General features: G+C 57.3%; 4 protein-coding genes across 9 annotated transcripts in view; all 4 read left to right on the top strand.

Annotated features, from left to right (window-relative positions):
- The window catches only part of CELSR3 (cadherin EGF LAG seven-pass G-type receptor 3), a 36493-nt gene extending 33781 nt beyond the window's left edge, over positions 1 to 2712 (top strand). For 4 of the 5 annotated variants that reach the window (XM_037128441.2, XM_037128437.2, XM_037128440.2 and 1 more), the window contains 6 exons: positions 21 to 122; positions 488 to 580; positions 1360 to 1545; positions 1760 to 1814; positions 2084 to 2220; positions 2450 to 2712. In XM_037128441.2, coding sequence (XP_036984336.2) covers positions 21 to 122; positions 488 to 580; positions 1360 to 1545; positions 1760 to 1814; positions 2084 to 2220; positions 2450 to 2464 — 588 coding nt within the window. In that variant the 3' untranslated portion in view covers positions 2465 to 2712. The remainder of the gene's footprint in view (positions 1 to 20; positions 123 to 487; positions 581 to 1359; positions 1546 to 1759; positions 1815 to 2083; positions 2221 to 2449) is intronic. The other variant, XM_037128438.2, reaches the window with a different exon arrangement.
- A 1602-nt stretch (positions 2713 to 4314) lies between these two features.
- Positions 4315 to 5160, top strand: TMEM89 (transmembrane protein 89). The gene is made up of 2 exons (XM_037128529.2): positions 4315 to 4598; positions 4975 to 5160. The coding sequence occupies exons 1-2, from the start codon at positions 4350 to 4352 to the stop codon at positions 5158 to 5160; spliced, it is 435 nt and encodes a 144-aa protein (XP_036984424.2). The 5' UTR covers positions 4315 to 4349.
- Positions 5161 to 9329: 4169 nt separating this feature from the next.
- On the top strand, positions 9330 to 19655 carry LOC119036682 (cytochrome b-c1 complex subunit 1, mitochondrial). Of its 2 annotated transcripts, none has more exons than XM_037128570.2 (13): positions 9330 to 9439; positions 9691 to 9834; positions 13595 to 13681; positions 14796 to 14925; positions 15112 to 15310; positions 15852 to 15931; positions 17266 to 17381; positions 17621 to 17764; positions 17894 to 18054; positions 18174 to 18259; positions 18574 to 18662; positions 18969 to 19044; positions 19468 to 19655. In XM_037128570.2, the coding sequence occupies exons 1-13, from the start codon at positions 9371 to 9373 to the stop codon at positions 19530 to 19532; spliced, it is 1446 nt and encodes a 481-aa protein (XP_036984465.2). In that variant the 5' UTR covers positions 9330 to 9370; the 3' UTR covers positions 19533 to 19655. The 2 variants fall into 2 exon arrangements, with proteins under 2 accessions (XP_036984465.2, XP_036984466.2); XM_037128571.2 differs by having other exon boundaries at positions 9331 to 9439; positions 9694 to 9834.
- Positions 19656 to 23426: 3771 nt separating this feature from the next.
- The window catches only part of COL7A1 (collagen type VII alpha 1 chain), a 29992-nt gene continuing 27931 nt past the window's right edge, over positions 23427 to 25487 (top strand). The window contains exons 1-5 of the mRNA XM_037128578.2: positions 23427 to 23511; positions 24037 to 24217; positions 24865 to 25024; positions 25111 to 25204; positions 25296 to 25457. Of these exons, the coding sequence (XP_036984473.2) occupies positions 23427 to 23511; positions 24037 to 24217; positions 24865 to 25024; positions 25111 to 25204; positions 25296 to 25457 (682 nt within the window). The remainder of the gene's footprint in view (positions 23512 to 24036; positions 24218 to 24864; positions 25025 to 25110; positions 25205 to 25295; positions 25458 to 25487) is intronic.

The following is a 25487-nucleotide window of genomic DNA, read 5'->3' as shown; positions in this document are numbered from 1 at the left end:
ACCCTGACATTCGTCTCTAGTGTGGGGTGGATGTTGACCGCCTCATCTCCCAGAAGAAGAAGCTGCTCAGGAAGCAGAAGCTGAAGCTGAAGCAACTGCAAAAGGACCAACTCCAGACACAGGCAGGGGTCCCTCTGGGCCAGTGAATCCTGCCCCCACCCACTGACCCCTGTCCTGCAGCTCACTGCGCCCAGCCTTTTCCTGGCCTCCTGGGCTCCTGACTCCCCTCATCCTTTTTCTCCCTTCTCGTTCCCTGTCGGTGGGGTTTTGCTTTTCTCCCACCTCTGAGCCACAGGGACAGCACAAACCATCACAGTCCTCTTCCATTTGCGGCTGTTCCCGGAGGCTTCGGCCTGGCTCAGGTCCCGAGCTCCGGTTCCTGGCCCGCCAACTGCCCAAAGCCAGAGGTCAAGACCAGGCCTGTCAGGCACAGCTGCTGCGTGGCAGCTGGGACAACTCTTTCCTGTCCCCTTCTTCCCCTGCCTAGGCTGCTGCTTCCAAGGGCACGTCCGTTTTCATCAATGTCAACACTAGTGATGGAGACATCAAGAGGAACAACGTGGAGGGCTCCAAGGCCACGGTGAGGCTGGAGGTGGTGCAGGTGGGACGGGCCCCACCTCTGTGAGCTGCAGAGATGAGGGTGTCCCGACATGTTCCATGAGGAAAGCCACGGACCTGTGGTTGTGTCGGTGGCAGGGAAATGGGGTGATGGATCAGACGCGGTGGAGGGATCTCTAGCAACATGCTGTAGAACTCCACTGTGGCTTCCTGTCTGTGATCTGAGGCCTCGATGAAGGCCTTGAATTTGTAGAGTCCGCAGGACCCCACAGTCTCTGCTTCTGGGTAGAGGGGAAGGCATTAGCTGTGGGGGGTAGAGGGGAAGGCATTAGCTGTGGGGGGAACAATGTGGGATCGAAGAGACGCCAAGCTCCATTGGAGACGCAGGCGGGGCGCCGAGGTGTCTGCACACGCACAGGGCTGCACGTGTGTCTTCCGGTCTGTCCCTCAGCCCCCTTCCCGCTCGGCCCCAGCTGACTGAGGCCGGGGCGAGGTCTCCCAGAGCACCCCTTCTAAAGTGCCCCTGTTGAGCCTGGACCCAGGAGGTAACAGAACAGTATGCGTGTGCCAGCGTGTGCTCCCGGAGCCTAGGCGTCCTCTCCCGTGTGTCCCTCAGGGTCCCTCCTGCCTGCATACAGGAGGCTCCCATGTCCACGTCCCCATGTGTCCCCTGCAGGCCCCATGTTTGTGAGTGTTTCTGTGCCTGTCCCACACCTGACCCCGAGTGTCCCCGCCTGTCTATGCGCAGTCCCTGCTTCGCCTGCCCCTGGGCAGCCCCTGTAGCACTGTCCGCTTCCCCAGCAGGTGAGCGCGGGGAGTGACCTGGAGGACGCGGCGGCCAGCGGTCAAGAAGGTGCCGACGCCAAGGCCCCAGACCAGTCCACACTGGAGGCGCTGGGCCTGCCTCAGCCGGACTTCCACAGCCTTGTCCTGGACCTGAGCTCCCTCTCCTTTGTGGACACCGTGAGCCTCAAGAGCCTGAGGAACGTAAGGGGCTGGGGGCACCCTTACAAAGGTGCTGGGGGAGGCCGGGGTTCTCAAGCCCCTACCCTGACCCCATCACTCGCTCTGAGTGCCCTCTGAGCCTTGAGACCCCCCAAACCTGCTGAACTTCTCCTCTAAACTCCCTTCCCCCGGCCTGCCTGAGTCTCCCCCCGCAGCCCAAGCCTCCCTCTAAAGCGGGCCCCCTTTTCTGCTGCAGATATTCCGAGACTTCCGGGAGATCGAGGTGGAGGTGTACATGGCCGCCTGCCACAGTGCGTGGGACAGGGACAGTGAGAGTGGTTCGGGAGGAACGTGGGGTTCTTCTGGCCAAGGAGTCCGCCAGGAAAGTCTTTATCTGAAACTGGAGGTCAGAGGTCTCCTGGGAGGCTGGGGTCAAAGGTCAAGAGTACCTAGGCGTTATCAGCTGTGGCCTCACGGGGAGAAGCCTTGGTGACAGGATCAGAGTATCCTGCTGGTGACTGGGGCTGGGGTTCCCGGGGCCTCTCAGAGTCAGGACAGACCCGCTCCTTGCCACCAACAGCTCCTGTGGTCACCCAGCTCGAGGTGGGGCACTTCTTCGATGCGTCCATCACTAAGCAGCACCTCTTTGCCTCTGTGCACGATGCTGTCGTCTTTGCCCTCCAACACGCGAGGTCCAGCCAGGCCAGCTCTGTTTTGGTGAGCTGACCTCTGGCCCACTGAACTCTTTACCTACTGCTTGTCCTCCCCTGACCCCAGCTCCAGGAAGCCCCGCCTCTGCCTGGGTGCCTCTAACCCCAGTGGACCCACCGCCTTCCCCTGGTGCCTTTAGGTGAAGCTGCTCCCCGGGGCAGAGGTCGCTGTCGGGGGGAGGGCTGGTATGTGCCCTTGGTAACTGCCCAGAATCTCCCCTCGTCTGCCCACTCAGGCCACCAAACTCTGACCATGCCGCCGCCCTGCCTGAGACTGCCTACCTCTGGAGCTTGTGACAGGGCACCTGTGAGAATCCCTGTGCCGCCTCCACTTGTCACCCAGGAGTCCCCTCCGTACACACAACACACAGACAACTCAGGGATGGAGATCCTGGGATTCCAAGTGCAGTGCTGGAGGCCTGGGTCGGGGCACTGGCCGGGGCAGGGGTGAGGGATCGTGCGTGTTTTCTACTTCAGGAATAAAGACTCATTTGCCTGACACCAGGCTCTGCTGTGTTTTGGTAGAGGTCGGGGGGGGGGGGGGGGGGACACAGCCCTGGCTCCTGGCCCTTTTCATGCTCCAAAGTGGGAACTTGAGCTAAAAGTTGGGGGCAGGCAGCAGGGGCAGTGAATGTACAGTAGGCAGGACAGCTGTGGGGCCAGGCCCAGGTGGGGACCCCCAGGTTCAAGTTTCTCCCCAGCCACACACAGCCCTCAGCGCCTGGATCTCGGTTGTAAAGTACACAGTTGGAATCGGCTGCTTCTCAGGAATGGTCTGGTCTCAGGAACCATAGATAGGGAGCAGGGCAGGGCAGGTGCCACTGGGGGCGGGGTAGTGTGAACACCTGAACCGCCAGTTGAGGAAGCGCAGGTGTTCGAAGGTGCTGCTGTTCCACATTTAGAAGTAGGAGCCCACATGACTGATTTACTTGGGAAGATGCCTCTCTGTATTACTAGGTCACCTGGGCTTGGCAGGTCACTGCCAGCCAGGAAGTACGCGCCAACCTCTGCCATGAAACAGCATCTGGACATGTGGCCCTGTGGGCAGCAGCTGGCTTTCTGGCCAAAGATACTCTGAGTGATTGGCGGGTGGGAGGCCCTGAAACCCCCCCGGGCCTGGTGGGTCCTCGCCAGGAGAGCAGGAATGGAAACAGTACCCGCCTCCTGTGTTACTCAATTAGCATTCAACGAGGAAATGCCACACAGTGCTCGGGATGTTGCTTGGGCAAGTAGGCAGGGGCTGCGCCGCCCTCCAAGTCACTGAGTCACCTTGTCTGCTCTGTTTCCAGCTCAGTGTGGTCAGTGCCACCCCCAGAACCTCAGCCCAGGAAGTCATGGCTTTTGTCTACTCTGTCACCCTGTGTCCTGGCACCAAGGACGGTGCCAGGCACCAGGAACAGTGAGTGTGACACATGGCAGCATTTGGCAAATATTGGTCGAGTGAAGCTTTGTGCTGGAGTGGGAGACAGACCTCCAAGAGATTGCAGCTCCTTAGAAATGCTTTGAAAAAAAATGAACAGGGTCACTCAGGGAAAAGTAACCTTGCTGCCCAAGAGGATCATGGGAGGGAAGCGGGGGCAGGTGGAGAACACCAGCTGTGAGAAGGGCCTTCCTAGGTGTGAAGGACAGGGCCCCTGCTGTTGGGAACAGTGTGTTCGGGAACATGGGCAGGCAGGAGGGGAGACCTTGCAGGCCAGGGTGAGCCTTGGGCCTTATTCCAAGGGGGAGCCCCACACTGTGGAGACTCACTGTCCTTCCATGTGCGTGTGGAAGTACATGTCCCGTGGGCTGGGCATACAGGTCAGTGAGCAGCTCTGCTGGGCAGCAGCATTGGGGTGGTGGGGTTAGGATTTTAGGGGGCAGGCAAGAGAAAGGAGGTGGCCCTTTGGTCCTGGACCCTGGGCCGGCCATGCCACCCTCCCAGGCCTGGAACTGTACCCACCACCACGCTCCACCATGTTTTCCGGCCAGGCTGTCCTTGCTGAGAGGCCAGGGGCCCTGCTGGAACCCGCAGTCCCTGCCAGGCCTGCGGCAGGGGGAGGGGTGTTTTCCTGTTGCCAGGCGACGGGTTCCGAGGCTCTCACTGCAGCCATGCTGGCCGCTCGGTGCTTCCTGCTCTTGCTGCTCCTGCTGGCAATGTCGGCTCCCTCCCAGGCCTGGTCTCGGCCCCTGTGGTACCAGGTGGGACTGGACTTGCAGCCCTGGGGGTGCCAGCCAAACAGCCTAGAGGGTTGTGGGACCAGCCTGGGCTGCCCCAGCCACTGGATGGGCCTGGGGATGAACCCCATCTACCCCGTGGCGGGCTTCACGCTCACCACCACCATGATGCTTGTGATCAGCCGCAAGGTGCTCCAGAGGCGGCGCTCACAGGGCATCGAGAGTGAGGTGAGCACAGCTCCGCTGCCCCCACAGCCCCCTCCCCCCACACACACCCAGTGGGCTCACATCCTTCAGCCCACCCCCACGGCCCGCCCATCCTCCTGCCCAGGTCTGCGGGGCTCCTGCTGCCCCACCCCCACTACTCACACCTCACAGTTCCTACATATGTCCACACCCATCAGCCCCTGACTGTACCCCATGGCCAGCACCCTGCCCCCTCTGTCTCCCCCAGCTCCCATGGGCCCCCTGCCACTGCGGCCCACAAATCCTCCATCAGCCTGACTCCCCTTCCCAGCCCCTTCTCCGTGGCTCCATTGCTGCCCCCATCACACTTCCTCCCCGTCCCTTTGCTCTCACTCCTGTCCCTTGGTCCTATCCTCAGCACCCAAAGGTGACCACGGACGTCTCTGGACCCTGTAAACAGCGGACCCCGATCTCAGACCACGCCATACTCCTCACCGTCCTGCACATGCTGGATGCCCTGCTGGCCCAAATCCAGGGCCACCTGCAGCACCTAGCCACTCAGCGTCCAGTGCAAATAAAGGGGACTCCCACCCCGAGTGGGTGACCCAACATATGCCTCTCTTTGCCTGGTGGCCAGCTGGGGTGGGGATGGCCTGAGGCGCCGGGCCAGGCTTGCACCTGTGTGTCTGTTCTCCCAGGCCAACGTGGGAGAACCTTTCTACCTGTATATAGAACCCGCACACCTGTTGAGGCCTCAATGCCCAGGAAGGGTGGGGCCCAGGTGGCTCACACTGCTCCACTGCCCTCTACCAACTGACTCCTCCTCCCTGTGGACTTCACCGAGAAACACAACTGCTATTCTAGGGTTCCTCGGGGGACCCCAGTGGGGTGGGAGGAGACTTGGCCATGGGGTTAGACTTGGGTAGTCCCAGGAGGGACACCCAGAGGTGAGAACCTGAGCTGGGGCGGTGAGCCCTGGCTGCGGTCCTCTCTGTGGTGTCTCAGACGTGCGCTGGCGCCCGAGTGGCCCTTGCTTCAAGGCCCCAGGGGGTGGAGTGAGGGCTGGGCCTCCCCAAGGGGCCCTCACCCTCTCCCTCCCTTCCTCTGCCACGGGCAGTCCTGGCTGAGTGGGCACGAAGCCTGAGCATTTCAGGGTCTCTGTTTTAGAAAAACAATATAACATGATTTCGAAAATAGAAACATGAATTGAAATAAGAAATCATGACAAATTACACATGTTAAGAAGTTGGCAAATACTACAATGCAAAGTCCAGAACAATAACGTACTTGTGGTGTCTTCCTGATATGTTTCTGTAATGCTTTCCCCCCCGACCTTTTCTGGCCGCTCACTCTGGTGGCCTGTATGGAGAATAAGGATTTTGTAATTTGGGGGGAAATATTTCCCCTATGAAGAATAGAAAGAAAATTCAGTCTTCTAACATGGTTGAGAGTTGTGTTTTAATTATTGATAGTTTAGAAAATGTGTTTCTCTCCTTTCTTGCTGTGGATGGAGTCACATAGAGGGCCTGGGTGGTTTTCAGATTTGGGAAACTTTCATCGACTTTTATAAGAGATGCTGAATGATTTGGAAGAATTTTCCACGGTTGGGCTTCTGGCTCCACTCATTTCAAACCTTGTTTTCCCTCCACGGCTCACAGTTTTTCTAGCCCTGGGCACTGGCGGGCAGGTTGTACTGTAAACGCAGCAGGACCTTGTACTTCTGCCTCCCGACCAGCAGGAGGTGCCTAGAGGCCGTTCCTACACCAGGACAGGAACACCGAGCTGAGCTAACCATACTGGGCAGTGGAGCAACCCACGTAAATATGTCACAGTAAACCCCAATCACGTGTGTCCCTGTGGTAGCAGTGCCGCCCGTGGCCCCCTTCCAGGAGGGCCTGTTGCTGCCCACCCCGGAGAAGGCAGCAGCAGACAGGGCTGCCTCAGCTCAAAGAGCCCACCACAGCCCGTGTTCTTCATCCCCCGCCAAGGCCCACCTGAAAGGACGCCCTGGTGAACATCCTGGTCACTCTCTTAGCGTATGCTTCCCAGAAAACCCAATTTGGGACAGTCCTCAATGCACCTTCCTCTTGGCCGGGCCCCCAAAATGTCATAGCTTCTCTAACATCACCAATATAAGGGGAAGTGGGGTGAAATTCTAACCGGGTGTAGTTAGGCTATCTTGATTTTGCAAGTTTTCCAAAAATACTTGCCCCTGTGAGCACACTACTGGGAGGTCCTCACAAGTCTAGGAAGTAAAAGGCATTGACGGTTGAGCTTCATCAGCCTCTTGTTAGGTCCACTGCCACATTCTACAAGGTTTAATGAGCACCTACTGCTCGCCAGGACGTGCAGAACACCGCAGGCTCCTCCCTCACCCACTCACAAGTAGGGGAGGGTGGTGGCGATAGTGAAACAGACTCGGAAAGGCAATTACTCTGCAGAGGTGTGCTGGCCCAGTCGGGTGGGCTGATTGCTGGGACCCAGCACGAATGGGGTGGCGAGAGGAGGGGGAGAGTGCTCCAGTCAGAAGGACAAACGCATACAAGGGTGTGGTGGGGGAAGAGACCTTGACCTGTTCCAGGAACTATAAGGTGGTCAAAACTTCAGGGGAAAGAGCGAGCTCCGGAGAGCAGGAGGGAGCAGGCCGGAAAGGGGCAGGAGCTGGCACCTCCTAGGGAGTGTGGTAGGCAGAATACTTGCCCCTAAGATTAACTGTGGAGTCAGTGACTATGCTAGATGAAAGACCTTAAAATAGGGAGATTGTTCTGGATTATTTTGGTAGGCCCAAGTAACTACATGAGGCCTTAAAATATTCCAAGTGTGAGAGATGCTTTGCCCTCTGCTGCTGGCTTTGAAGAAGTCCTGCAGCCCCCGGGGTCTGCGTTCTGTCAACAACCTGAGCAAGGGCACGCTCTTCCCTGGAGCCTCTGGAAAGGAACGCAGCCCTGCCAATGCCTTGGCTTTAGCCCATTGAGATCTGTGTTGGACCCTGAGCCGACTAAACTGTGAAATAATAAATTTGTGTTGTTCTAAGCCATTATGTCTGTGGTCATCTGTTATGGCAGCAATAGAAAACATACAGATGTTAGTATCAAGGGCGAGATCTTGCTACGACAAATTTTTCAAAGTGGAAATAACTTTGGAATTGGGCGGGGAGCAAAGGCTGGAAGAATTTCAAGGAACATAACAGAAAAAGCCAAAATTGCCTTCATGGTGGCTCAGCAGGAGCCACCCCACGCTGTGCCCCAGTGGTGCGTGGCTTGTTCTGATTGAGCTAAAGGCCCCCTGGGTTCATGAGAGACTCCTGTCCGTGCCCCCCACCTTAACTATCTACAGGCTTTAAAAAAATATTTTATTTATTTATCTTTTAGAGGGGAAGGGAAGGAGAGGGAGAGAAATATCAGTGTATGGTTGCTTCTCGTGTGTCCCCTGCTGGGAACTGGCCTGCAACCCAGGCATGTACCCTGACTGGGAATCGAACCACGATCCTTTGGTTCGCAGACCTGCACTCAATCCACTGAGCTACACCAGCCAGGGCACATCTACAGGCTTTTGAATGAGGAACTTTGCCCATAATAAGAGCTTATGAAAGGTAACTTTTTTTGACCTACCTATATGGCAGGGCAAGCTTCTACTTAATGACTGGACATGGACTCCCTTCTGAAGCCCCAAAGTTCTTTGCCTCATCTCTAGCTCACGATATCTTTTTTAAAAAAATATTTTATTTACAGAGAGAGGGGAAGGGAGGAAGAGAGAGACAAACATGAATGTGCAATTGCCTCTCATGTGCCTCCAATTGGGGGCCTGGCCTGCAGCCCAGGCATGTGGCCTGACTTGGAATTGAATCAGCGATGCTTTGGTTTGCAGGCTGGCACTCAATCCACTGGGCCACACCAACCAGGGCCCTGGCTCACAATGTCTATACGCACATTCTCCCTTTGTTTCTGAACCTTTCCAGCATGAGGGGTCTCTGACTCTCTCACTATGTGGGGTTCCCCTGAAGTGGAAATGGGACTCGATTTTCTCTTGTCATTTAGTCTCATCGATTTGACTACTCAGTCAGCCAGAGGAACCAGAGGAGGGAAAGGAGAATTCCCCCTTCTCACACTTTCAACCATTAGCAGAAATCTGGACTTTAAGAATGCTGCCAATTACACCTGGAACTAATATAAAGTAATATGGAATGTCAACTGTAATTAAAAGATAAGGTTAAAAAACGCTGCCGTTGCCAATGATAGCTCATAAGGGAAATGGGGAACATGTAATTGGAAACTATGAGAAAAGGCACCGTTGTTTTGTTGTTTGTGGTGTGTGTGTTGCTTTCCACACAAGGAACCCATTTCACAAATTCGTCTCAACTGCTCCTTTTTTCCTTAGCAATATATCGTTAAAATCCTTCCACGTCAACGTCTGAATTTACTTCATTCCTTTAAAAGAGAAAACCGCGTCTTTCAGCAACTGCCCTTTAGTCCCAGGATTTCTCGCTGGTGCTTTAGCCTAGTCCGAGCACGCAGTGGATTAGGGGGGGCTCGCGGACCGTGAGAAACACCGCTCACCCTGCCTCCTATGGATGAAAGGAGCGGACGGGTTGGACCGAAGACGGACCCGCGCAGGCCGACAGACAACCCAGCGGACGTATGCGCGCAAGTGCTTGCGGACGGGGCGGACAGCACCATCGACCAGCCAGAAGTGAATATCCTGGGATTCCGCCAGGGGGCGGCCGAGCGCCAAGGCTGTGGTCTGCGCCTGCGCCTCGGACGCAGTCGCATCCACAAACGCATGCGTGACGCGACCCCGGCTATCTGAACTAGAAGATGGCGGCTTCCGCGGTTTGCCGGGTGGCCGGCGCTGGGACGCGAGTATTGCTGCGCACCCGCCACTCGGTGAGGTGGCAGCGGGGGGCGCAGGGTTATGGGACGTGGGGCTTTGGGACGCTGACTTGGTGTGGGCTGTTAGCCGTGGCGCGTCGATATTGAGGAGGTTGGGGGTCAGGGCCGTGCGAAGGTCACGTCCCAGGGCGGGCATAGCAGTGTCGCGACTAGCCTGGGGGCGGGGACGGGAATACCCCTGCGGGCCTGGGATCTGAGGAGTGATACCCCAACTCAGTCCTCAGTCCCTATCGTCCGGTTAACAGCAGCCGGCCCTGCTGAAGTCGCCTGCCTTGCGGAGCACGGCCACCTTCGCCCAGGTCCTCCAGAGCATGCCAGAAACGCAAATCAGCCAGCTGGACAACGGGCTACGAGTGGCCTCGGAGCAGTCCTCACAGCCTACCTGCACGGTGAGTAGGGCCCGCTGGCCAGAGGGGACCTCTTTATTGCCTGGGAGTCTTCCCAGGTCAGGGTGTGACCTTGAATACGAGGTCTCTGTGGTTTGGGTCACTCCTGCTCATTCATTGCTGGATTGACTCTTTCACACCAATCCTTACTTAGGCCCCACCTTGACTACTTGCTAAACTAGGAATGCACTGCAAAGGAAGGTTCTAGTGAAATGAGTGACTTTTACAAACAAATGCAAATCCTCAAAATTAACTAAAGGATAGACATCTTGATTAGATACATGAATAGGAGAGAAGATTCTCAAGAAGCAATCCTCCCCTTCTCCCCACTCCATACTCCAAGGCTAAGTGGTTCTATGGCAAAATCTCAAGAACAAGTAATGTCCTGTGTGATGCTCTTACAGAGTACAGCAAAAGGTGACGGATAACTTCCTTACCTATGTGGCACCTATATGAGCCAACCCAAAGCCTGTTAAGAAAGCTTGGCAGAGAATGCTGTATATCCTGGACTGCAAGATGCTCTAGATGTAGGGAGGAGCATCAGAGAAAGAAGTTTGTCAGTTATACTCAAAGGAAACCATGGATTGTAAAGTGCATGGATTGTAAAGTGCATCTTTCTTTCCAAGATGTTAGGTGTCAAATAGATGTTCATGTAAGAGTTTATGGTATATGGTTGTACATCAATATCTCTTAGTAAAGTAGATGTGAAATTTTAAGTCAATTATGGACAAGGAGTAAATTAAAAGACTAAATCTATGTGATATATGGGGTGAGTGGTGTCATTTGTTTCATAGCACACCAGGAGACTATTAAGAAAATTAGAAGATTCTTGCCCTAGCTGGTGTGGCTCAGTGGTTGAGTGCCAGCCTGTGAATCAAAGGGTTTCTGGTTCGATTCCCAGTCAGGGCACATGTCTGGGTTGCAAGCCAGGTCTTCAGCAGGGGGTGCACAAGAAGCAACCACACATTGATATTTTTTTCCCTCTCTTCCCCTCTCTAAAAAATAAATAAAATCTTTAAAAAAAATTTTTTTTAAGTACAAGATTCTCCTCTTGGGTATCAAGGAGACACTTGGTTTGCCGGGTGGCCGGCTGCTTTAAAACTTTTTAGGGGGCTTCCAGTCAAGATAAAGGTGTGCGTAGGTAGACACACTTCACCTCATTATACAACCATAAGAAGGAACACACCTCTAAGTTAGAAGGAACTAACTTAAAAATGAAAAATACCCAGAACTGCTAGAAAAACATCCAGAACTGTATGGGAGTCTGACAACCAAGGATTTAAAGAAGCTGTATTTATCCAGACAGGTAGGAGGGGCTGAGATAGGGAGTTGGGGTGGAGAGGACTCGGTGTGCTGGTGGCGAGGCAGCAGTGGCTGGAAGAACAGGCAGCCTCACATTCACATGTGCTGGTGTGTAGAAATCAGGGAGACACTTTGTGAGCCGAGGCGCCCAGCCCCGAGTCATACTGCACAGCTCAGGGCTCCAGCACCAGTGAGAAGGAAGCCTTAGAACTTCTGGCTGTAAACCCAGCAGGGGTTGGGTCAGTGGGAGAAACTGCCAGTTTCTCAGGAGAGCCTGTGATGCATGCAAACCCATCCACCAGAGAACCACAACCAGGACGGCCTCTGGAGGGGTGCCAGTCACTTATGGGAAGAAGGTGAAGGGACTGGAAATGGGTCAAGGGCCAGACAAGCCCCCAGAGGTCGGGCAGCGGTGGCATTGTCCCCTTTTTGACCCCACCCCCCACACACAGAGCCATGGTTGCCCCACCCAGGTAAACACCCAAGGTTCCGCCCCATATGACTTAACAGGTGCACTAAAACAGAATCAAAGCAGCCCTACCTGGTACATAGGCACAGGGAGACTATCAAAATCAGGAGACAAAGAAATATGGCCCAGATGAAGGAACAGAACAGAACCCCAGAAAAAGAAATAAGTGATGCAGAGCTAGGCAGCCTATCAGATGCAGATTTCAAAACACTGGTGATCAGAACACTCAAAGATCTCACTGAGTACAGCAAAAACATAATGGGAGAAAGGAAGGCTCTACCAAAGGAAAATCCACAGGAAACCAACAGTGAAGGGGAGGAAGCTGGGATTCAAATCAGTGATTTGGAACACAAGGAAGAAATGAACATTCAACCAGAACAGAATGAAGAAACGAGTTTTAAAAAATGGTCATTTAAGAAGAAGACTCAGGGACATCTCCAAAAGGGCCATCATCTGAATCAAGGATACCAAGAGGAGAAGGGGAAGAGCAAGAAATTGAAAACTTTTTTGAAAAAATGATGAAAGAGAACTTCTGTGATTTAGCAAAGGAAATAGATGTACAGGTCCAGGCAGCACAAAGACTCCCAAACAAGTTGGATCCAAAGAAGTCTGCACCAAGACACATCATAATTAAAATGCCAAAGATTAACTAAAGATAAAGAGAATCTCAAAAGCAACAAGAGAAAAGCAGATAGTTACCTATAAAGAAGTTCCCCTAAGACTGTCAGCTGATTTCTCAAAAGAAACTGCAGGATAGAAGAGAGTAGCAAGAAGTATTCAAAGTGATGAAAAGCAAGGACCTACAGCCTAGATTACTCTGTTCAGCAAAGCTTTCATTTAGAATGGAAGGGCAGATAAAGTACTTCCCAGAAAAGGTAAAGCTAAAGGAGTTCATCACCACCAAACCCTTATTATAGGAAATATTAAAGGGACTTTCTTAGGGAAAAGATCAACGCTATGAACGTTAAAATGACAACAGATCAACAACTGAATCTAAAAAAAACCTAAGCAAGCAACTAGAACAGGAATAGAATCATAGATATGGAGACCATCTGGAGGGTTATCAGCTGGGAGGGGGAAGGAGGAGAATGGGGGAAAAGGTGCAGGGATTTAGAAGTGTAATTGGGTAGATGTAGAATAGATGGGGATGTTAAGAACAGTATAAGCAATGGAGAAGCCAGAGAATTTACATGTGTAACCCATGGGCATGAACTAAGATGGGGTAGCTGGAGGGAAGGGGGAACCAGGCAGAGGGAGAACAACTGGGACCACTGTAATGCCATAATAAAATATACTTTTAAAACTTTATGTGTGAAAGCTGTTTTCTTTTTTAAGATTGATTGATTGACTGGAGACGGGAGAGGGAGAGAAATATCTCTGAGAGAAAAACATCAATGGTCCTTCTTATACTCTCCTGACTAGGGACTGAACCCTGCAACCCAGGAGTGTGCCCTGACTGGGAATTGAACTAGCGGCCTTTTGCTTTGCAGAATGATACCAAACTGAGGCACATCAGTCAGGGCAGGCTTTTATTAGTACAGAACGTTCAGCGTCTGAACCGGTGGCCTCCTTCCTTAATGGTGAAAGGTTAAAATCACCGGAACGAGGCAGAGCATAATTTTTAGAAAGGAGAAAATAAGTTGTAAATCATGTGTTACTTGCCTAGAAGAAAACAACTGAAAATTAAGACTGAATTTAAGAATTTCAATTTCATGTGATGGTGGTACCAGGTGAGCGTACCCAGTTAGAAACTTCCGTGGGCGTCCTTGCTAACTAGTCAGGAAGGACAGCAGGCCGGAGAGGTGAAGAGAGTGACTGGTCATTTAGCTGGTGGTGCCCTGCGCACCTGTAAACACGATGGTCCTGCTTGGAGACAGCTGTCCCCCACCCTGGGACTGTGAGCCTCAGCTTTAGCCTCTGTGGGTGGGTGGGGTCCTGGTGGGGTGGGCGTAAGTGGGGTCTGGAGTGCTTTGTCTGTTACTTCTTGTCCAGGTCGGGGTGTGGATTGATGTCGGCAGCCGGTACGAGAACGAGAAGAACAATGGGGCAGGCTACTTTGTGGAGCATCTGGCTTTCAAGGTGAGGCTCCCGCAACCCCGTCGCTCCCCTGGGCCGCGTGTTGCTCCTCTGGAGGATGCAGGTCAGAAAAGGCAGCCTCCCCAGTTAGGGGCTTCAGCTGGGGACTGGCCTCTCGCTGGCCTTTCTGGAAGGAGCGTGTGGCTTTGCCTCTTCTGAGTGAGCACCTCTCTGGTGGGCCCCTGCACAAGGCCCCCAGAGTCAAAAAAACAAACAAAATGGAGCCACTGGAGCCCTGTCTCCACCAGAGAGGCCAGGCCTGTGTGCTCTGACGAGGTGTGGAACACGTGTAGACAGACATGTGTCATAACACGCCCATGGACCGGGGTGAGCGTGCGCTCTTGTGCAGCCCTCTGCTCGGGTGGAGGACAGTCGCTACTGTAGCCCTCAGCCAGCCCATGTTGGCTCAGAGTAGAGACTGAAAAAATTTTTTTAAAGATTTTATTTTAGACAACGGGGGAGAAACATCAGTGTGGTTGCCTCTCATGTGCCCCCAACTGGGGACCTGGCCCACAACCCAGGCATGTGCCCTGACTGGGAACCGAACCAGTGACCCTTTGGTTTGCAGGTCGGTGCTCAATCCACTGAGCCACACCAGCCAGGACTGAAATGTTTGAATGAATGGATTTATGGAGAAGGAAATATGGGATGGGTAGGGATGCGTAGCAAGAATGGCAGTCTAGCCAGCTATGGCATCCATGTGTATAGATCTTAGTGTGCTTGTGCGTGTGACATGCACAACTGGGGTTAGTCCCACAGAGGCCACTGCTCTTTAGCCCCTGTACACAGGCGTATGTATGGTGTGTGGGGAGAGCAGGTAGTCGTACCGTCAACCCAGGCACACAGGTGTGAGCGTACCTGACCGTGACTGTCGGTAAGGGGCGGGGGGTAGCTGGATTTCAGGGAACACTTGCTGTGGCCGTGCCCTTCTTTCCTGGCCTCTGGCTGTCTCTGTTCTGTGGCCTCAGGTAGCTCAAGCCTGCTTAGTGCTTGGTTAGCACAGACTGTGTGTCCTCCATCCCCACGCTCTTTGCTGAACACCACTGGTTCTGCCGAGACTTTAGCCTCCTGGGCTCTCAAGTGGCTCCTGATTGGTGCTTTTGATGTCTGGTTCCAGGGAACAAAGAATCGGCCTGGCAATGCCTTGGAGAAGGAGGTGGAGAGCATGGGGGCCCACCTTAGTGCCTACAGCACCCGGGAGCACACGGCTTACTACATCAAGGCACTGTCCCAGGACCTGCCGAAAGGTGACTCCTGGGGGAATGGCAGGGACAGGGATAGCACTCCAGAGGCAGAAGACTGGCATGCAGGGGCCCCTCGCCTGGCTTTAGAGGATGGCTTTGCAGCAGGGCAACCAGGGCTGCCGGGCCTGGGTGTCCATGTTACTGGTCTCCAGTGGCCCACCTGATGCCCAAACCTGTCCCCGCGTCCAGCTGTGGAGCTCCTGGCGGACATTGTGCAGAACTGCAGCCTGGAAGACTCACAGATTGAGAAGGAGCGCGACGTGATCCTGCGGGAGCTGCAGGAGAACGATGCGTCTCTGCGGGACGTCGTCTTCAACTATCTGCACGCCACCGCCTTCCAGGGCACGCCTCTAGCCCAGTCCGTGGAGGGGCCCAGTGAGAATGTCAGGTGAGAACTAGCTGGGCTCAGGTGAGGCACGTGACCCCATTCCAGCCCAGCTAGGCCACATCCGTGGGAGTTTGGTTTTAGCTGGCTGCCTCTGCTCCTTATTTTTCCAGTTCACGCTGTTGGGAGCTTGGTCCCTGTGGATCTTTTCTGATTCCCATGTGGCCTTTGCTCGAATTTAGAGCTTGCTTTCAGGACATGCTCCCACGTGTGTCCTGACGTCCTGAGGGCGAGAGTTTCTGGGTCTCCTGTCCATGTGGCTTTTGGTCCCGGGGTGGGATGGGCTCTGATGCTGCCCCTTGAGAGGCCCCAGCCCACACCATCCTCACTGAGGACAGCGCCCCTGTCCTGAGGCCAGGCGAGTGCTGCCCTCCGGGCCCCAGAGGGGTGGGTGGCAGGCTTGGGGAGGGGTTGGGCAGAGTGCTCAGGCTTGTTCTCTGGAGAAGCCATGTGTCTCCTTGTCTGCCTCCTCAGCCCCATTTTGGGTGACCCGGGTCACTCTGGTTCGGGGCAGGTGTTGACCCACTGGCCGTATGTGTTGCAGGAAGCTGTCCCGAGCCGACCTGACCGAGTACCTCAGCCAGCATTACAAGGCCCCTCGCATGGTGCTCGCGGCAGCTGGAGGTGAGCGATGGGCTCGTTGAAACCCTGCGGTAACGGTGGGTGGGCACCGGCCTCGGTTGCCCAGGTACTGTGTTTCTGACTGTAGGGGACCTTCCTGAGCACCCTGTTCCCACCCAGTCTTGATGGGAGCGGCCTCTGTCCCACGCCTCTGAGGGGGGATGGCCATCTTCCCAGCTGCCGCCACCAGAGCTGGCCACACAGGGTGCTGGTCCTCTCTCAGCACAGGCCTCCGTGGGGCCCTCCAGACTTAGGACGGGGGAGCATGTTTGATGACAGACTGGGAGATGCCTTGAAAGGGAGGCACAGAGGGCGGGGGGTTTTAATGGAAGACGTGAAGTTGGGGGTTCAGGGGCTGCCTTTGAAGCATGTGTTACGTGAACAGATGCCTAACGAACAGTGGGAGGTAGGTGGGGAGGGAGCGCCTGAGCAGAGGGCAAGGGCAGTGTCGTGTGTGGGCACCAGAGCAGAGGCCGGCAGACCAGGGAGGGGCTGTTTCAGGCAGCAACGGCAGGAGCAGGGTGAGAGTAGATGGACTCAAGGTGGTTATGTAGATGGAAACGGATGGAGACCCGGACGTGGCGGAGGGGATGGGAGCAGGTCAAGGGCACTTCTCTGGCTTGTGGTTTTGGCATCCGCTTGGATATAAAAGACTGGTAGGAAGAGCGTGATGGGTGGCTTTGGGGTCACTTCATCTGGGGACCAAGAGCGGTTGGAGCTACTGGCGTGTGAGACTGTTGTCGAGTCCAGCAGAACCCGAGCTCAGGGAAGGACAGAATAGAAGGCAGCGGCCCGGGGGGCTGTGCTCCGGGGAAGACTGCCCACCACCCTTGCACCCAGCGGCCGGCGTGCTAGGGCAGCAGGGGCCCCTGTCGTTAAGGTGACGCCCCTCGGGGGTCCAGAGGGCACGAGTGGGTGACATTATTGCTAAGTGCGCTCACCTCAGCCCTCGGGCCCCCAGAACTAGTCACAGCTCTGTAGTGTCACCTCTCTGTGCCCTCCCACTTACCACCCCTCACAGGGTCAGCAGCTGGGATCTGCCTGAGAAGGGCCAGAGGGGCCCCGCAGAGCAGGTGGCCTTGTGCCCGGGGACCCTCAGCCTTGTCCTTGACTCAGGTGGGATGCATCACACGGGCACTGTTTTCAAGTTTGGCTGCTGCTGCTTTCCTTTGCTGCTCGAGAGGCAGAGTCTGGCCACGGAGGGTCTCCCCCACCTCATCTTGAGCTCGTGTCTTCCTTTGGCTGTCTCCCACAGAGAGACAGCTCCTTTGCGTGATTCCCCCTGCCCCGTGCCTCGGCCCCCGGCTGGCCAGTGACACTGGTGTCTGCCTCGGCAGGGGTGGAGCACCGGCAGCTGGTGGACCTTGCCCAGAAGCACTTCAGCGGCGTCTCTGGGACGTACTCAGAGGACGCCGTACCCACTCTCTCTCCGTGCCGCTTCACTGGCAGCCAGGTAGGCTGCCTGGTGGGCAGGGGTAGCGCCCTCAGCCGGGGCCACTGGGAGGGCCCTTGTGTGCCTGGTTATCTTCACGACGCCAGAGATGCCTCAGCAGGTGGGAGGGGGTCCTGTGGCTACTACCTCACAAGCACGTGTTCACACTTGCACACACACACACTTCACCCACACCTGGCACCTTTTCTGGTTGCCTGGGCAGTCCGGCCGGCACTCATTTTTGCCATGCACTGTTTCAGATATGCCACCGTGATGACGCCCTGCCCTTGGCCCATGTGGCCATTGCAGTGGAGGGGCCTGGCTGGGCCAACCCGGACAATGTGGCTCTCCAAGTGGCCAATGCCATGATCGGCCACTATGACTGCACTTACGGCGGCGGCACAGTGAGTGCCAGGCTGGGCGTGGGACCTTGCTTTTAGGGAAGAGGGTTCTGGGACCGTGCGCTCGTACTGTGGGGTACAGGGTGTGGGCTGCAGGCTGAAGTGTGGGTGCTGACCCCTGTGCCCTGGTAGCACCTGTCCAGCCCGCTGGCGTCAGTCTCTGTGGCCAACAAGCTGTGCCAGAGCTTCCAGACCTTCAACATCTGCTACGCAGAGACGGGCTTGCTGGGCGCACACTTCGTCTGTGACCGCATGAACATCGATGACATGATGTTCTTCCTGCAAGGCCAGTGGTGAGTGCCCGCCCGGCCGCACTGGGTGGGCGAGGCAGGGGCCTTGGAGCAGGCCGCTGGGAGGCTGGGAGGCCGGGAGGCAGCACCGGCTCTCAGAGCGAATCCTTCCCCGGCTTCAGGATGCGCCTCTGCACCAGTGCCACGGAGAGTGACGTGCGTCGGGGCAAGAATCAACTCCGAAATGCCCTGGTGTCTCATCTGGATGGTGAGTCCTGCAGCCCTCGGGGCAGGGGTGGCGTGCACCCTGGCAGTGACAGCCCCCGGGTGGCTACCGCCCCTAACCAAGACTGGAAGAAAAAGCTTTGAAGGCTGCAGCACACCCCAGCACCCCACCCACAGGCTTGGGGCTTCACATACAGGTGTGGGTGGGCCAGGGCCGCAGCCTGTTGCCTGTTCCGACAGTGACAGGTTGTGGAAGTGAGGGTGGGGGTCTGGGGTCAGACCCAGGTTCGGGTGTGAGCTCAAGCTGTGGGCCAGGATGCACTGGGAGGACCTGTGAGCCTTGCCTCCCCCTCGCAGGCACCACTCCTGTGTGTGAGGACATCGGACGGAGTCTCCTAACCTACGGCCGCCGCATCCCCCTGGCCGAGTGGGAAAGCCTGATTTCGGTAAGCCCCTGGGAGAGAGGTTCTGGAGTTTTGATCTGGCAGACGCTCAGCGGGTGGGCAGTTGAGGCCCGACAGTGCAGATTCCCTGGGGTCCCAGGCAGTGTCACTGCCAGGCTAGCACCACAGGAGGAAGAGGGAAGAGGAAGGCGGGCAGAGGCGCCGGCTGTGGGGATGGGCGAGCCCTGCTGCTTTTGTGCTTTTGCGCCATGGTGCGAGGGGAGGGTCTGTGTTGGTTGGGTAACCTGGACAGGCCGAGGTGGTCCCCAGGTGCCTGTTAGTCAGTGTGCTCTCTGCTTCCCCCTACAGGAGGTGGATGCCAACGTAGTCCGTGAGGTCTGCTCCAAGTACTTTTATGACCAGTGTCCAGCAGTGGCTGCAATGGGTGAGTGACCTAGAAGGCCTGCTCTTTGTCTTTCTCCCTGGGCCGTTCATTTGGCCATCCCCACCCCCCAACCTCCACTGGAAGCAGCCAGTTGAGGCCCCCAAGAGGCTCTGCCCATAGTCTGGCTGCCAGGGAGCTCTTGCTCAGAAAACCTGTCCCAGCAGCTCCTTGACTCCCTGCCAAGGTGCCTCCATCAGTACCCGACACCCACCAGGTAACGGACACCTCTGTGTGGGGGGTGGGGCTCCGAGGGCCGGAGCATGAAGGGACAGGCTCAGTACCCCTGGAGGAATGTTCTTTTCCCTCTGCACTCAAAGCCTGTCTTGTGCTGCTCTGGGCAGCTCTGAATTGGGTGCGGCACAGGGCCAGGTGTCCCTGTACCAGCCAGGTACCCCACCCTCACACCCCACCCTCTCCCTACAGGCCCCATTGAGCAGCTTCCCGACTACAACCGGATCCGTAGCGGCATGTTCTGGCTGCGCTTCTAGGCAGGAAGCCTGTGTAGGCAAGAGGGCAGGGCTGGGGTTCATGGTCCCCCCACCACAAACATGCCACTTCAGCTCTTCAGTCCTGTGCTGCACACTGCCACCAATAAAGTCCTGTGTTGAGAACTGTGCTGTCCTCTCTCGTCTTTGGCATAGTTCACTGGGCAGTGGATGGGGTGGCAGGGACTTCCCCCCAGTTCTGTATACCCAGATCCTTCCGCCTTCCCACAGGCTGATGTGTCCTCAGCCAGGGGCAAGCGTGGGGCCTGCAGCAGGGAGTCCGGAAGCCTTTCATGTCTGCAAGGAGCTGGGGCCAGATGTTCCCACTTAGCCACGTGGGGGATGCTCCTGGCTAGTCTGTCCCAAGAACGAGGCGTGGCAGCCCATGGGAACTGCACGCACAGCCTTCCCCCGGATGGAGGGCCCAGCCTGGGGACTTGGGGGTTCAGGTGGGAAGCCTCTTGCTGTGGACCCTGGGCCCCAAATGGATCAAAAGGGAACACGGACTCCCCGAGGAGGCCACCTTCATAATATTTACTCTGGATTCTGGGAGGAGACTAGCCTGGGGCGCTGTGTTCCCATTTGCTTGCTAACTGCTGCCTGGACAGGCAGAGCAAAAAATCCTTCGCCTCAGTTTGCTTGCTGCTGACTCAGGCTCCAAGAATATCCCTGAGCTCAGTGGGACCTGAGCCCCCTCCCTTGACTAGGTCTCTCCCAGGCAAGTCCTGAGCTGCTGGCTCAAGGGCCCCCTCCCCGTGTCCCTGAGGCAGCCAGAACCTGGCAGAGCTCTCAGCTGTCTAGTCCCCTTGCTACCTGTGGGCCCTGGTTCAGGCAGGCAGGGCCCTCCTCCTGCACCTCTGCAGTCGGGGTCCCCGGGAGTCCCCGGGAGCTGGGAGTGAGGGGCCTGACTCTGCGGTGAGGAAGGTGAGCGGGGTGCTGGGCGGGGTTGTGGAGAGCTGTTCAGAAGCCCTAGCACCCCAGCTGCACCCGAGCCCACCAGCCCTGGAGTCACTGCTCCCCTGCCCTGGTGCTGTTCCCTTACCCCTATTTTTTGCCATGGGTTGTCAATTAGGAAATAACTGTCAAGCGCCTCTGGAGCTCAGGGCTGGGGGACTCCGGTCCTCCAACTGTGACTGCTGGAGAGAAGCCTCAGACTGCAGACGCCTGGTGGGCCCGCCCCCTGGTGCTGGCAGAGGCAGCACACCAGGCTGCTGGAATGGCGAGTGCTGGGTCTGTTTCCCTAGGTTTGCACTCCTGAGGGACAGGACTTGGTTTCTAAGCTCAGGCCTGACCCTCAAAGGTGTCAGGTGTGCTGGACACCAGAGCTCGAGCTCCTGGACCTTCACACCAAGCCAGGGAATTGGATCTTTACCCCGGAGGCCCGCGGGGAGTGCACTGGAAGCTCCTGGGAGGAGAGCTGCCTCGGTTTGGCCTGAGATTTCAAGGGGGGACTCTGGGCTGGATCTCCGTGGTGTCCTGGTGAGCTGCCCTGTGGCAGAGCAGAGGCTGTGGCTGTGAGGGTCACGGCCAGGACAGCATCCCCAGCAGGGCCGGGGTCCCCAGGGGAGGAGCAGGGTAGAGGAGGATGACCAGCCCAGCTTTTGGCCATGGTTCTGGGAGGAATTCGGAGTACCCAGGACAGTGGGATGGGTGGGGCCAGAATCCCAAAAAGAGACCTTGGCTGGAAGCAGATACGGTTGCTGTCTGGTGGAGAGGCAACTGAAGATGTCTGGGGGCATGTGGAGGGAGGATGGCACTCGGGCCCCGCTGCCCCGACAGAGGGCATGGGCCTCTGGGGCTGCGTCGAGGTGGTTTGCCTGCCTGGGGGCTGGGCCTCAGGACCACACCCTCGCTCTTGAGCCTTCCCGAGTGCTAGACACACGCTCAACCCCAGCCCAGCGCCTGCCTCCTCACCAGCATCTCCCAGCACCCTTTGAGTGAGCCCCTCTTACAGCAGGCAGCCCTCCTCTCTTTGGGGCCCCTCGTGGTTCTGATGAGGTTTGCCTGAACACCCTCTCAGCTGGGCCTCTGGTCTCCCCTACAGGCTCAACCCACACCTGCGTCCAAACCCTGTGTGCCAGCCCATCCTGCTCTCACCCACCCCTGCTGTGCAAGAGAGAGGAGGGTCTGGGGCCAGGGGCTGCCTCACACGAACATGTCTGGTTCTCTGCTGCCCTTACCTGCGGGACTGCTTCAGGGGGCTTTGGGTCCCCATGAATGGTTGAGACCTTCACCTTGGAAGAAGGTTCTGGGCCCTGTGGGTCACAGCACTGCCTCCCAGGATAATTACGGAGTGGGGTCAGTGATGAAAGCTAGCCTCTGCCTTCTGGGTAATAGGCTAGCAGGCAGCCTTGATGGACTGTAATGCCCCCAGCTCTGGCTGTCCTCGGAGCCTCAGGCCCTGGAGGAGTCTGGGGGAGACAAGTTTAACGGAAGTGCTGCCCCCATCTCTCCCCACTCAGCCTGTGGACCCCCAGGGAGGCCATGGGACCAGGCATGTTGGAAGGGGCTTGACAGCAGTGATAAGAGTAGACAGATGTACTTTCTGGGCTTCTGAAAGTTATCCAGGACTGGCAGAAAAAATGGAGGCTTGTGTTCTTGAGAGCATATCTCTCCCAACAAGTGAACACATAGGCATATACAGAGTCACCTCCACAGGACAGTGGCCTTGACCCAAGGGTGTGGGGGTGTTGGAGGAGCCACCCCACAGTCAGAGAAGCCAGCTGAGGATGATGAGGGGAGAGTCAGGCTAACTGAGGGGGGAGAAGCGGGGCAAGGGTGGTGATGAAGCTGGAAGCTGTAGGTGGACCGTGAGGGCAGGAAGGAGAGAAGCCCGGGCTGACCTCTGGGCCTGGTGGGGTGACGGGTGGAAGTGGGCCTTCAAGGAGAGTAGACGGAAGGAGGTGTAGGTAGGGGGACCTGCCCTGAGGCAGGACACAGGGGGCGCAGACAGGAAGAGGTGAATTCCTGAGACATGAGCTGTCGATGTGGGTGGTCCCAACCTCTGCACAGGGATAGCCCCTCCCTGCAGGCACAGCTGGATGGCATCTGTCTGGGCCTGGTTCAGGGCACAGTGGGGGGTGCAGGACACTGGGATGGACACGTATGCACGAGCATGACCCAGATTCTCTCCCGGATCCCCTCTCTGCAGAGGGGTGTGCATTACTTGGGTGCAGCCCAGTGGTGCCTCTCTTTCCTTGGGGTGAGCTCTGTGCCCTTATTTTCTGGGAGCTGCTCTGCTTATCAAAGGGATTGGGGTGCGGCACAGGAGACCCAACAGACAGAGGGACTGCTGAATCACGGGAGTGGCCGGCGGGACTCATGGCCCGAGGGTTTGTCTGGGCACCCCCATGGGGTGGGGGGGTGAGTCATTTCCAGCTGCAGCCTGCCCCCCACCCCCACCCCAGACCATCCTGCTGCCTCTTTAGTCCCCAGGAGCTCGTGGGAATTCTAGCCTCTAGCAGTCACTTCACCAGTCACTCTGTTTTATCTAAAGCAGGCAACACCTATGACCCGAGATGAGGTTTTAGGGGGCTCCCCATTAGCGTCTGTCTGTAGAGAACCACTTCTGTGGGATTCCCAGAAGCCATAGCAGGTGGGGGGCTTTACTCTTGAGTCAGATCATCTGTCCAGGGGAGAGGGGGGCGGCGACCTCTGGGAGGTGGGTAGGGGCGGGCCCCTGGGTCCCCGCCTGCCGCTCCGCCCCCCGGGATTAGGGACTTTTCTCTACTGTGGCTGCGGGACTGCAGCGGCGGCGGCTGGCGGTGGGAGCCAGTGTACCGGACCGGCAGGCAAGACCGGGACTGGGGGTCGGGGAGCACTGGGCTTGGACCCACCAAGGGCATGGGGGCCAAGGGGCAGAAGCGGGGTCCTGGCTGACTCTTTCCCCTACCCAGGATGAGGCTGCGACTCCTGGTGGCTGCCTTCTGGGCCGGGATCCTGGCAGGGGCGCCCCCAGCGCGGGCCCAGCACAGGGAGAGAGGTGGGCCCACCAAAGACGGACCCCTTCCAGGGCACTGCACCCTGTCACCTGCGGCCGCACTCTGCCTTCACCCCGGATCCCCGCCCCCTCTCCACGACCCTGCGAGCAGGCCTCCTAAGTCTCTGCGGACTCCCTAAACCCTCCACGACCTCCCCCTGCATCTCTCGAACTGCACCCCAGCCTATGCAGAGCCCAGCTCTGACTCCCCAGACGCCAGCTGGGTTTCCTGCCCTGACACTCGGGCCGACCTCCAGAGGCCAACCGCAGCCCTCGATCACCTTGCACCACCCGCCGCAGGCAACTCCCCTTCCCCACCAGTCCTCCAGGGGACGGGGCATAGGGGTGCGGGAGTCACCTCCCTCTGGGCACCACGGCCACCTCGGCTCCTCTAAGGCTCCCAGGCCCAGCGGCTGGGCTGGGGCTACTCCCCCTATCCCAGCCCCTAGTCCCAGGAGACCTCAGAGCAGTGGGGCGGGCTGGGGGGGTGCTCCAAGAGGAGGTGGTGATTGCTCCTCCCCGCCCCAGTGTCCTGCACGCGCCTTTATGCCGCTGACATCGTGTTCCTGCTCGATGGCTCCTCTTCCATCGGCCGCAGCAACTTCCGAGAAGTGCGGGGTTTCCTTGAGGGGCTGGTGCTGCCCTTCTCGGGAGCAGTCAGTGCGCAGGGGGTGCGCTTTGCTGCGGTGCAGTACAGTGACGACCCCCGGTGAGTGGCTGCTGGCAGCGGGGGTCCAGTGATCCCACCAGGACCCCTCTCCCAGGCAGGGGCAAAGATTCCCAAAACACTTAACGCCAGGCTTTGGGGAACCCAGAGCCCCCCAGCCAGGACCTCCTCTGCAGATAGAGTAAGCATCTCCTAGATAGAGCCCTGGCACCTGAGACACCCCCAGACTGATGCCCTGCCAGAGACAGGGGCTCTGTATCCTGATCTGAAGAGGGAGAGGCCAGGAGGGGGCCCAGAGCCTTCAAAGGCCCCCTGCCTGCTGGACTTCCCATGTTCCAGTCCCCTGATGCCGTCACTCTCTCCACTCACCACCAGATGGCCTTCCTGTCTGGCCAACATCCACCTCCCTACAACTGGGCTCTTCCTCCTACAATGTTTAATTGCCCAGACATCCTGTCCCCTGAGGCTGAGCACCAAGGATTGGCGGCCTGCCCCGGCCGGCCACAGGCAGGACAGGGCACCTGAAGAGTTTGTTAACTTAGGGGCTTCAGAAGTGGAGGGCGGGACTCAGAGGACCAAGAGGACAGACCCTGAAGGGGGCCTGGTACTCAAAACCCTCACCCCAGAGGCCACCTTGAGACCAGGGCCAGAAAAGGACCTGGCCTGTTGCCACTCCCCAACCTCCACAGGACAGAGTTTGGCCTGGATGCACTCGGCTCTGGGGAAGAAGTGGTCCGTGCCATCCGTGATCTCAGCTACAAGGGGGGCAACACGCGCACAGGGGCCGCGATTCTCCATGTGGCAGACCGTGTCTTCCTGCCCCAGCTGGCCCGATCTGGTGTCCCCAAGGTGATCCTTCTCCCCACCACGCCTCCCAGGGTGACCCCAGTTGTATTGTCTGAGGCAACCCTGACTTGACGCCCGCACCCGCCCAGGTCTGCATCCTCATCACAGATGGGAAGTCCCAGGACCTGGTGGACCCAGCTGCCCAGAAGCTGAAGGGGCAAGGGGTCAAGCTCTTTGCTGTGGGTGAGTACACAGTTGGGATTCCAGGTTGGCTGCAGCAGGGACTAGCCAGAGAGCACATGGGCAGCTGGGCCCTGATTGGACATCACCTCAGGGATCAAGAATGCGGACCCCGAGGAGCTGAAGCGAGTTGCCTCACAGCCGACCAGCGATTTCTTCTTCTTCGTCAACGACTTCAGCATCCTGAGGACACTGCTGCCCCTCGTTTCCCGGAGAGTGTGCACGACAGCTGGAGGCGTGCCTGTGGCCCTGCCCCGTGAGTCCCTGCCCACTCACTGTGTGTGCC

The sequence above is a fragment of the Artibeus jamaicensis genome, unplaced genomic scaffold (genome assembly GCF_021234435.1).
Source record: "Artibeus jamaicensis isolate MK-2021 breed Jamaican fruit bat unplaced genomic scaffold, CSHL_Jam_final contig_519, whole genome shotgun sequence".
NCBI lineage: Eukaryota > Metazoa > Chordata > Mammalia > Chiroptera > Phyllostomidae > Artibeus > Artibeus jamaicensis.
The sequence above is the reverse complement of the archived record's forward strand: the minus strand, read 5'-3'. Positions and strand labels throughout refer to the sequence as shown.